Below are 12,265 nucleotides of genomic sequence, written 5' to 3'. Positions count from 1 at the left end.
TAATGGAAATACAGCCAAAAATCTAAATCTATCTGAATTTCCAGTATTAATCCAAAAATGTAGAGTATCCTAGTAGTTTTTTTGTCAACCAGTTGTAGGTAGTGGTAATCAATAAAATTCAGGAAAATTTGATTAACTGTTCTGTACTTCTAAGAAATTTCATTGTCATGGTGATTTTCTTGGTACTACAAAGGTATGACAGAATCGCTCCAAAACAGGTATTTGCAGTGTAAGTAATACAAAGTAAAGGGAAGGAGGAAGCAAGTATTAGAGTGGTTAGTCTTAGGAGAACTGTATAGACAAAATAATTGTGGAACTACATGCAGTAATGATTTCAAAATGTAAATTTTCGTCAGCTTATATTATCTTCCTACAAATGATGGTGGCGATGGATCAGATATCCATTTTGTTCAGTCACATTCTGTTAGCTGATGATACTTACCTCTTGTAGATGGGGGTAGATGAAGATGCTTTACTGAATGCAAAATACACAGCTCTCCCGAAACTTCTTCCTCCTGACTAGCAATAGCTTTGTCTTCTCAATTCTCCATCCTATTCTCTGGAGTAGTAGGGAAGTATCTGAAACCAGGAAGCATACTAACGGTGTGCTGCTATTCCATATCACCTAATCCAGGTACTAGGGTGACTTACAGAAAATTGTCTTTATGTAGAATAAAATAAAATTCAATCTCAAAGACCACTGCCTTGCTGTAATACACATACTGTCTGCATTACAAGTTACCGTGTGTTGCAGAGGTAGCCTAGTCACTTCAATTTCACTAACCTTGCCACTGGTAGCTCTTTAGAAAACTTGTATTTAATTAAACTTTAATTTGCCAGTTTAATTTTCTGTTGTTCTCTGTTGCAGCTACTTTTGTTACCTGATCTACCCAAATTTAAACCGACTTTGGTATCACTACAGTGTACTGCCTGTGTTAGGTGTTGTGGCTTAGCAACTCCGAATATTCTGGTTAAAAATCAATAAGATGCAGTATCAAAACATGTTTCAAATAGTTTATGAACTGGCTTACAGACCTCAAAGTAGTCATCATTGTGAGTTCCATCAAATAGGAGTATTTTTAATGCTGCTCCATGTTGTGGTTTTTTCCTGTGATCTGGAAATAAATGTAGCTACTAAGAATTTCTGAGAATGCAGGGGTAGAAGAGGGGACAAGTAAGAGTCAAAGGGCTATTAGATAGCTAATTTTGCCTGCTGCTTTGCTGTGTCCAGTAAAGAAACACAGCTAAATATAACAATATAAACCCAGGTGCGCTGATTTGCAACCATATGTGCAGGAAAAGGTGAGCAGGGGAACCTCTAATCTAGGCAATGACTGAAAAATCTAGGTGGAGAGTACATAAGCAAGTTGACCTGAAAGCTGCCAGCCTAGTGCTGTGGAAAAAATACATAAAATTACTTTTGAGATATAAACAGTAAGTGGCAAGCAGGAGCAATTGGTATGATTTCTCTCTCCTTTTATATAGCACTTGATGGCTGTGAAGAAGTGTCACTGTATTCAGTGAGTAAAGTACAAATAAATACTACTAAAATGATTACAGGTGGGGAAAATGCCTTGCCTGAGGTTCTAATCTGTTCAGTTTATCATAGTGAAGTGTGGGAGGTGTCTTGCAACACAACCTAGAAGTATCTTTAGTGGGAGGAAGTCCTGGGTTCAAAATGTCTCTCTGTTCCAGTGGCAAAAGACACAATGAGCAAATGGCTAAATGTTGAGACCAGAGGGATTCAGGTAGGAAACAGGGCATGTTTTTAACTGTGAGGCTGATCAGCTGTTGGAACAAATTATCAATACTTTAATGATTTATTTATTTTTTTCCCCCCTTTTCATGATTTCAGATTAGTGCTGAATGCCTTTCTGGAAGATACACTCCAGCCAGACAAGCTATTGAGTTCAATGTAGAAATGATGTGTAAAGTGCAAGAATGTAGTATAGGTCAGATTTGATGACATGATTTATACCTCTGGCCTTAACATGTACTATTCTAATCTATGCAACTTGTACAGTTTTAACTGCAAATGACTAAGATAAGTCCAGCTATTTCCATTGAAAACTAAGCCAGTATCTGAGCCTTCAGCAATGACGAGAGTTCCTGTCATGACTTCCTAAAGGTGACTGGTCCTTCATTAATCTAATGTGATTCTTACGGGAATTGAAAAAACCACAGTGAAACATTTAAAACATGGCACATTTTAAAAGGTTTGATCTAATTATTCTTTACCTTTTTTTGTTAGATATTTTAATGAGATGTCTGCACAAGGATTAAGACCTCGCACTGTGTCCAGTCCTATCCCTTATACACCCTCACCAAGTTCTAGCAGACCTATATCACCTGGTAAATATTTAACCCAGTTTCTAAAATTATTGTATGCATCTCATAGTGACGTGCCCTATTAATATATTTAGGTCAGTAGCCTTTCAAAGCTAGTCTGTAGAAAAAACCTGCCTCATAAATGTAAGAATAGTTTTGCCTTAGATGTTTTCTAGTGCAGCATGGTTTTGGGTGGTTCTGTCTTACACTGTGAACAGACATTAAAGGTCAGTTAAGTAGCTATCACTCGAGCTTTTTTTTTTTTTCTCTCTCTTTTCCTCTCTTACTGTCTCTTCCCTCCCCAGCCCCTGGAGTTGCCCAGCAGGATGCATAGTTCAAACAGATTTCTAGAGTTTGGTGATGAACTAGTAATTAGACCGCTATTGTGCTCTGAATCAAAACTTCTTATAGAAGTCTAATCTTGAATGCGTTGGAAAAAACTCAATTTCCGTTTCTCTTTAGTGGAGAAATGGCTCTTGCACTTCTGCTATTTTCTGTTGTAAAACAATAACTATAAAATTAAGAATTCCTGTCTCTACTACTTTGTATAACAAAGGCAAACTAACCTTTTCTGAGTTTTTAATTACTGAATATATTTTTTAAGTCAAAGGAATGTATTTGTCTTACTAACACATTTATTGACTGAAATTGAAAATCCCTTAAAATTGCAGTTGGACAGTCATTAAAAGTTGTTGGCCATGGATGTTATATGGCTATCACAAACTCACTTGTATGTAATGAAGCGAATCCTGCATGCCCTGCTTTCCAAAGCTCACCTTTAGAACCTGTCAGACAGAGTCCTACAGAAGGGCAAATGAGATGTGCGCTATGTCAACACATTCTGCAAGATGGGATTGAGACACTTTATTACACAGGTCTGCTAGAACATATAAAATGTCTAAACTCTAATTTTCAAGATTGACTTTAGTTTTTCAGAAGGACTGAAAAGAGTTTTCATCCAGGTGTTGCAAAAGGAGTAAGCATGTGTGAAAAACAGTTATGGCTGTAAGCCATGTTACAGCGTTAGAGATGAGCATTATGATAGTTTTTCAAGAGGTTTCTGGGCTTCTGAAATGAGCCAAATCACTCGACTTTCAATGTTTTGCAAGGTCTGTTACCAAGAAAACAATATATGTTTTCTTGTCCTTTTCCTGTAACTGGGTGTACAGAAATGTAGTCATGCTAACAACTGTTCTGGAGTGATTACTTTGGACGTTCGTGGTTATACATGTGCAGCCTTCATAATAATACAGTAGTCAACTGCACATTGTATCTGCAGTCCTCACAGTGGTTATAATTAAAAGTATATGTAGGGAAGATTATCTGTTAACTTAGGGGCTTGTAGGGAAGATTATCTGTTAACTTAGAGGCTTGCATCTAAGATTATCTAGAAATGCACCCAATTTAGATGCTGATATTTCGGTGCCGGAGTTTGGTTTGTTCCTACACTGGGACTGAAGCACATTCCTTGTTCCCTATGGACTTTGCTTCCCATCAGAATTACATCCCACAGACAGAGGATGCTGAAATACAGTCTGAAACAGAGTTAAAAATAGCACAGCTGAAATGATAATTTCTAACAGTGTTCACAATTCTGGTAATGTCGGTACAGTAAGTGTTCCAGGCTAGCACTTCTGTACAGGCAGCTACATTACTCTCCTTCACATCTGATAAATTAATATCCACAGTTGGGAAGTTTCAGACTTCAGAAAAACAGAAGCAGCAGTTTGTTAGAGAGCTAATGAGATCAATAGGGAATTTTGTACGGCTGTCTGGTATATATGAATGCAGTAATGGATGAAAACAAATAGTTTTTGAGAGTACTTTAAAGTAGTACAGTAAGACACTGTCAAAAGTCTCAGGACAAAATAATACAACAGTTATGTTTTGCATCAAGTAATTGTATGACTGCATGTTTTGTTTGGGAAATGATGTGCCTGAATTTGTAGAAACATAATTTGAAACCAGTTAGAAGTGCTGTAATTTCTCATGGAGAGACGGTCAGGTTTAATGGGTCAGGTTCTGGCTCCTGAATCCCAGCGCCTTTTGTGCTTGCATGGCTTGAGATCCTGCTTTTGAGGACTCTTTCAAGCTGTGATACTGCTGCAATTTCTGGCACAGTGCATGGAACTTTGAAGATTGTGGAAATATTGCTACTCCTAGGCAGTTGGGGGTTAGTTACTGTAATTGCCAGTTAGTCTTTAGTGTAGATAAACTTGTTCTATGTTTTGCTTCTGCAGCTAGGCTAGATAGAGATTTTGGGCTGCTGAGATGAGCTACCTTGGATGTATGTGCACTAGTCTTGTTATCGCTTCTTTGACTGCTGTGTAGACTTGCATTTGTAAAACTTTTCGAGCTGGTTTATCCCAAAGCAGTCCAAAATTGTAATGTTGCAAAGGTGACTTAAAGCGTATTTTTTGCCTTTTGTTGTTCTAGCTCTTGTCTCTGACTTGCAACACATTGTCACTTACCTGAACATTGACTCATTTCTGTCCTTGTGCTTACAAAAGCACCTAGTTATAAAACATATGCTGTACAGACAATTAGATTGTGTAGTCAAAAAGCAGATTAATTTTGTTAATCTACATTGTTTAACTACTCTAAAGTGACAGTGATTCTATTGGAGTCACTTGTAATTTGCACCAGACATATGTTGGGGATGTAGCAGAATCAAACTTGGAACTGAAGGAAGCAAGGGGACTGTGTTTTCTTATATGACTTTATTAGTGATTTGAGGCTTGTGGGTTCTCCCCCCCTGCCCCAAGATCTTGTCTCATCAATTGTAGGTGCACACACAGATACATGCGGTTAAAGACAAAGCTGGGTGTTGGTGCATACTGTAGCTGCAGTGGCACTGTTTTGCATTGATTGAGTGTTGAAGAAGTGTGAAAACGTTAAATCCAATGTGGAGTTATAAAAGTGTTAATAGACCTTTAGAAATTTTTTCGGTCATAATTCTCCAAAGCAGTTGCTAGTGTCTAATCCTAAACAGCTGTCTGCTACCTTACTGATACTTTTGTCAGAAAGCAGTAACGAGCTAAAGGTTTTGGAAAATGTGCTGTTTTGAGAAATACTCAAAATGTTCAGAACATGTCAAGGTCTGAACTTTAAGCACTTAGCAGTTGCTGTTTCTGTTTACCTTGGTTAGCTGTACAGTACTCTGCATTTTTATAAATTAGTTCTTGCAGAAAGGAAATATTTAGATGTAAGAATTAGACACTTGCACTTTTGAATATTAGGCTTTCCTTAATGTGGATAAAACAAGTTGTCATTTTAAACGTTAGTTGTTAGCCTAGTCCTGCTAGCAACTAATCCCAGATGTTTTAACTTCACAACCCCAAAGATCTTTGGGTCCCTGCCTGTAAATGCCAAGGCAAAACAGGAGGAAGCCTGGGGGCGGATCTAGTATGCCTTGGAGGAGCCACCTACATCCAGTTTCTTGGTGCAGACTCGTAGTAGCCCAATGCTAGATGGCTTCTCCAGGCACAACTTCTCTGCTTCTTCAGACTGTATTTTGTTCAGAGAGCCATTTCCTCTGAGGAGTCATGGAAGGCTGGATGGAAATACTTGTGGCCTAAAACTAAGCTGCAGGGGGAGCCTTACACTGTTTATGTTAAGTGAAAAGTTATGTTTAACATCGTGTAATGTATGTTTTGAAACATATGGTAGTTTACTTACAAGAAACAAAGTTAATTTTACATCATGCTTTTCAGTGCAAGGACTATTTTTTAGGTGTCTAATCTGGCAGTAGTTACCATTTCTTAACCTATTGTTGATTCAGAACTAAAAAATTTAAAAAACCCCTCACACTTTAGTTTGTAATATATACAAGAATGTTGATGTTGCCTTGTTTTAACAATTTTTAGGTCTGTCATATGCAAGTCACACAGTTGGTTTCACACCACCAACTTCACTGACTAGAGCTGGAATGTCTTACTACAATTCCCCAGGCCTTCATGTGCAACATATGGGACCATCCCATGGTATTACAGTAAGTATTTAAAATAGTAAATACTTGTTACCAATGTCAGTTTGTTTTTTAAAAGTTACGATTGCTTGTCCTTAAGCTTTTTTACAAAACATTTTTGTAAATGTTTGTTTTTGTCTCCTTACTCCAAGATATCTATTGCTGCTTTCTTCAACCCTGATTTTCCTCTTCACCCCTCAGAAACTGATTCTTTTCGGAGAACCTTATTTTCTGCAAAAGAATAGGATGTATTATCATCTTAAGGACAGTAATAGGTATCATCTTATGGATCAGCAGGCAGGGTGTGAGAAGTGATGTTCTAAGCTACTGAGCCTATCACAGGAAGTAAAAACATTGCTTTCATTTTTCTCCTAGTCTCCACCATCTGACGGATGAGTCATCTGAGGTTGCTCCAAGCTCAGGTTTTCTTCAGGATGACACACAATGCTACCACCATGTCACTGTAACAGGCAGTTAACTCTTATTTTCTATTCTCATTGGCAAAGAAGAAAGTTAATATAAACATCTGTTAGGACAATTTCTTGTATCTTTCAACTGGGTTTATTTCCTTTTTACCTCCAGTGTTTGATGCATTTCTACTTAATCATGTTTCTTCTAAATTTTGTGGAGTTTAATGAGCAAACAGAGCCTAAAGATTTAACCATTTGGCAAAATACCTTATAGTTGTTGTATCAAGACCATTTTGATTTTTCTCAACAGGTATGGTAGTATATAAATATCCTGCAAGGATTTTGCATATACTTGTCTTTCTCAGATGTGAAAACATGTTTCAATAGAATTTTTAGTAGAATGCTAAAATATGGCTGCTTCTAAAATAGTTGAGCGTGCAAAGGTAATTCTTAATTTCATTGAGTGAAGAGCGGTGGGAACGTTTCAATAGTGGCTAGAACAGGAGAGAAGCTGGAGCTCAGCGGGAAGGTAGAATCCTGATCTGGGTTCAGCCCACTGCCTATGTGTCACATGGGTTAGTCACAGGAAGATCTTTATGCTTCTGGAAAACCTGGAACCTAATTTTATAAATATAAGTTTTTCAACGAACCTGTTCTGTTCAGTCTCTGTGAAATATTGCTTTTTCTGAAACTGTAAATTAATTTGTGTCACATTGAGTCACTATGGAAAATATCGTCTTCAGGACAAAGTACTAACTGTTTTGAGAAAGGTGTTGATTAGCAGCTCTTGGCTTTGTCTCGATACTGACACCAGGTCCCTTCATATTATTAGATGCACGCAAATGCAGTAAGTTATTTTAACTGTTTCAGAGACATCAGTCAGTTGTCAAGAATCCCTTGGCTTTTCACATAGAACGTTAATCGATTGTATGTAGTTGTGCAGAAAAAGAGATACAATGTACATTATTTGACTAAACTGCAGTTTCATTCTTGACTCTTCATTTTTGATCTTCATTACAGAATAAATTGACTTTACCTGTAGTACATCTGGTGTAGCACTGTAATCATGCTTCTCCCCAGAGTTGATCACCGTTGGTTGATTATTAATTGTGGGTGGGTGGTTTGTAATGCCATGAGGTTCTTGATTAACGCTAACTGGATCGGTAAGTAGTGAGCACTTTGGTTTCGAAAGTGCAGAAGTTAGTATTGTGTAGCGTAATTTATATTTTTGCATTGCTAACATTAAATAATTTTCCCCCTGCCCCCCACCGGTTTGTAAAGCTAAAGCGGGTTTTAAATCTTTGTGTTTAAATGTGCAGGTTGTTGAAAACCTGTGGTTTCTGTTGCGGGGAGCTCTCTAACAAATGCTTCACTCCTCCAGCTCAAAGAGTTGTAATCTTTTTTCATTCTCCAAAGAACGACTTGTATTATGCTTTGGTCTTGCTCCAGTGTGCAGGCTAAGAGTCTTTCAGGAAGCTGGAGATTCTGGGCAGACTCTCTGGCATTCCTGCCCACGCTCAGGTACCATGTAGCTGCACTTCCTACGCCAGCAGTGTGAAGTTAAGGTTCATCAGCACATACTGGTTGGGCAAGCACAACAGGGAGGTGTTGTCTGTCTCTACAGCACCTCTCACTTCTTTTTAGGTTGCTGGTCATCACAGGTAAATGTATCTCCAGGACATATGTCTTGTGTTCATTTTCTGCAAGCTGACAGGAAGGAATGCGTGTTCTGTTTGATTTCCAAAGTACTTCCCCTTGCTACTGCATTTCAGAGTAACGTTTATTTTATGTAAAAAGTTGTATTGTGATTCTTGCGATGTTTTGAAATGGATTCTTCCCACATAATTGTTGGGGTTTTTTTGTGGTGCTTTTTTTTCCTTTCCTTTGCCAAGCTCAGTACGTTGATTAGAGGACTTGCACCTGAAGTTGTTAAGGAGTGTGTTAAACATAATTTCAATATTTGTTCTGCAGAGGCCTTCGCCACGAAGAAGTAACAGCCCTGACAAATTTAAACGTCCCACTCCTCCTCCTTCTCCAAACACGCAGACCCCTGTGCAGCCACCTCCGCCACCACCTCCACCACCTGTGCAACCTACGGTCCAATCCGCAGCATCGCAGTCAGCCACTTTTCAACATTCAGTGCATCCCTCCTCTCAGCCTTAGTGCATGTGCTCAGCAGTCTGTATGTCAGAAGCGGACTCATAACATGGAGCAGTTTACTAAAAGCCAAAGGCTTACTTGGCATATTTGGATTTGACTTATTTGCACTGAGGTTATATAGGCTTCACTGTTAATTGTGTTGTAAACGTTTGTATAAAATGCAGCCAGTGTTGTGGGTCTACAACACTAACTTAACAAAATTTTCCATCAGTGTTTACTTGAACTACATGTATGTCCCTTCTCTGGCTGGAACATTTGCTACTCTGTTTGGTAATGCGGCATTATGTCGTTTTGCTTGGCTCCAAAGGTTCATTTTCCTGGCTTTTAGGTTTGTAAAATTAAAGGAATACCTTTTTATATTTTTTCATGACAATTTGCAGAAAATTAAAGGCATGATGATGATAAATTCTGAAATATTACAGTGTTCACCAAGCTTATGGAAAATCAGCACTACGTTTCAGTCATTTGAAATAACAGCTTCTAGTGCAAAAGTGAGTCAGACACCCTAATCAGTGCCCAAGACACGTACTCTATTATATTATGTAGTAAATAAGCTTAATTCAGCACACAGGACGCATCCATACTTCTCCTGTTTAAAAACACCTCAAACGTATGGTACAGTCTGAATTTTACAGTGAGGGAACTGGCTTGTTGGAGTCTGTGGAATGTACAATTCGTGGACCTTAAGATTTGATGATTTCACTTGACATTTACGTTAACCTGTAAGCTGCCCATACTGTGTGATCTGTCACAATTAACTTCGGTAAGTGTGGTCCTGGCCACAGGTTACTGATAGCTGATTAAAGTGTGCTCTTTGATTTTTTTTTTTTTTTTGCTACAGAAGGCAATGTGATTGTAGAGAACAGCTGATGATGATTTTTTCCTTGTTAAAATATATTAATTGTGATTCCCCTGAAGCAAAGTTTGAACAGGTATTCTAAATGTTCAAAAAGTCTGTTAGAAAATAAGATACAAGATGAGCATCTAGGAATATATTGGCGTAACAGCCAAAATGTTGTATTGCTTGGTAGAAACAGAGTACAAGAAAGTAGCACAACATGGCACTAATGAATGCTTATTTAGCAGCCTAAGCCGGTACAATGTATAAAGAAATGTATTCTGAATACATTCTTTCCATTAATTTAGCACAAATAAATTGGTTTCACTTTGCAGTGGAACAAAGTGTCACTTCTTGATATTGACATCTTAGTTACATTTTTCCTGAGGTTCCTGTTGAGTACTGAGGTTTATATATTATTGATGATTTTAAGTGGTTTACCTCATATATATGGATGTGTGGGCCATGGAAAATGACAAGAGAATGTTTATTTTATGAGAATATGTATCTGGCTATAATCAGAGCAGAACATGAGTAATTTATCTTTTGTTTACAAAAGTTTGTTTGACATGCCTAATGCTTTATTAAGGATGTTTTTAAGAAGGAAGTACAGCATTCTGGTAGTATACTAACAATTGTACATATATTTTCATGTTTGCCGCTCACCTATTCAGTAAGAATTGCAAACTGAAAATCTTTATAAAATTAGTGCTCTAAATAAAAATAGTAAGTTAAAATAATGTTGTAAAAGGTTCCGCTTAAGGCAAAACTAGAATTTCTTCACTGTAGCTATGTAGTTTCAGCTCTGAGAGAATTTAGAGAAATTCATATATAGTCTATTACACTTCTTAAACCAATATGGGATCAAGTGCATTATCAAATTATGTTAGTTATGGTAGTGACTCTCCAATCAAGGGATTCTCAAGATTGTGGCAGACCTAAAATTTGACCAGTGCTTCCATCTGAAAATAATTGACTGTAGAGGAAACTCAGCTGTGAGCGTGGTAATTAAACAGAGCTCCTGAATCGGTGGTAGGATTGCATGTGAGAAAATTACAGGCAGTAAGAGGTGGGACTAAGGTCGAGAGAGGATGGGTTTAGTCTGATGCTTGTCCTTTTGTAAACATAAGACGAAGAAAAAAATATATTCTTTTATAAGTAGGATTCCAGCTCGAGTATGCCACTATTTGAAATAGTGCCCTTCTTTCTGAAGTGCTTTGGACATACGGCTCTACAGAGCGCGAGCTTGTAGTGGTGGTAGTATGAATGCGGGGGGAAGGGGGCAAAACCTTTGACAGTGTTGTTTTAAGATCTTAAAATGGAAGATTGCCTAGAATAATTTATGTTTGAGGCATATTCCAGAACTGAATTTGTGTAACCCAAGTTCAGCTGCTGTTATAAAGTGTCTTAGTGAACTCTCCTTACTATTCCAGTGGGACTGTTACCAGAGGAAAGTAAAGAACTGACAAATGTATACTAAATCTTGAAAGTGTAACAAGGCGCTAAATTGGCCTTACCTAACTAAGAACGTTGAACAAACATTTGCTTGCAATCAGAAGTGTTAAACTCTATTTGTAGACTTTTTGAATAAGATGAGAAATTGTGCACAACCATCTCCTAATAAATGTAAATGGATTTTCAGTTCTCCTTGTGAATTATAGTCATGAATTATGATTCCGCAGCTGTGATTTTATCAGATCTCGTATAGACTGGAGAAACTCACTTGACAGTGAGGTCCAGCTTACCATGAGGGCTTAAGTGCTTGGCTTCTTTATCTCAGAAGCACCTGGGTGGGTTTCTGTTGTCCTTCTCATTACTAATGCCTGCCAGTTGCACACTGCATCATCACTAGTTGTGTAAGGCCATGGAAGCAATTTTTAGCTGCGACGAGCATTTTGTACCCCTTTACAGCTAAAGGTTTTAAAAAAAAAAAAAATCTTTTAGCTGTTTCAGCAGTGTTTTCTTCTCTGACAATCAAGCAGCTCTCTTTTTACTTTTTCTCTCAAGGGATCTGGCTTGGACACTGGAATGCAGCTGATACTCTGTAGAGCATTAAGAGTTTATTTTATCCAGGATTTGTTCCAGAGAAGTTCTTTGGAAGAAGAGGTGGGACTGTTTGGAGATAGTCTTCCAGCTAACAGCCAGATAAGATTGTTTTAATTACATGTACTCCGTATTCCCAAGGGCAGAAAGGACCATCAGAGTTTTTCAAGAAAGTGTCAGTGCTTTTCCATTGGCGATCACTGTACTGGAGCTGAACAGAACAGGATTCCTTTCCTGTTAAAAAGTTCGCGTTCAGGAATCTATCTGCCTGGGTGGAATCCCTGTGCACTTCAGCTGAATGGAAAATGCAGTCTGGGAAGCAATGGAAACAAGAACGCTTCCTGGGATCTGTGCGAGTTGCACTGGTGACAGGAGACAATATAGACTCCGTGTATTTTGTTAAATAAATGGAAACTGATCACGGAGACAAATAAAAGAGCCTTGAATACTTCGTCAATCAAAGAACACAGTCTCTCATCCTCAATATTGATTATTGCTTACTAAGAGGGTGCATCCAGG

General features: G+C 38.0%; 1 protein-coding gene across 1 annotated transcript in view; it reads left to right on the top strand.

The window, feature by feature from the left end:
* Nucleotides 1–9,019, top strand: part of CCDC6 (coiled-coil domain containing 6) — a 48,739-nt gene extending 39,720 nt beyond the window's left edge. Inside the window, exons 7-9 of the mRNA XM_075717741.1 lie at nt 2,252–2,352; nt 6,195–6,319; nt 8,677–9,019. Of these exons, the coding sequence (XP_075573856.1) occupies nt 2,252–2,352; nt 6,195–6,319; nt 8,677–8,868 (418 nt within the window). The 3' untranslated portion in view covers nt 8,869–9,019. The remainder of the gene's footprint in view (nt 1–2,251; nt 2,353–6,194; nt 6,320–8,676) is intronic.
* Nucleotides 9,020–12,265: the final 3,246 nt, after the last annotated feature.

This window comes from Pelecanus crispus, chromosome 10 (assembly GCF_030463565.1).
Source record: "Pelecanus crispus isolate bPelCri1 chromosome 10, bPelCri1.pri, whole genome shotgun sequence".
Taxonomy (NCBI): Eukaryota; Metazoa; Chordata; class Aves; order Pelecaniformes; family Pelecanidae; genus Pelecanus; species Pelecanus crispus.
Note: the sequence above shows the minus strand (reverse complement) of the source record. Positions and strands in the feature narration are given on the sequence as shown.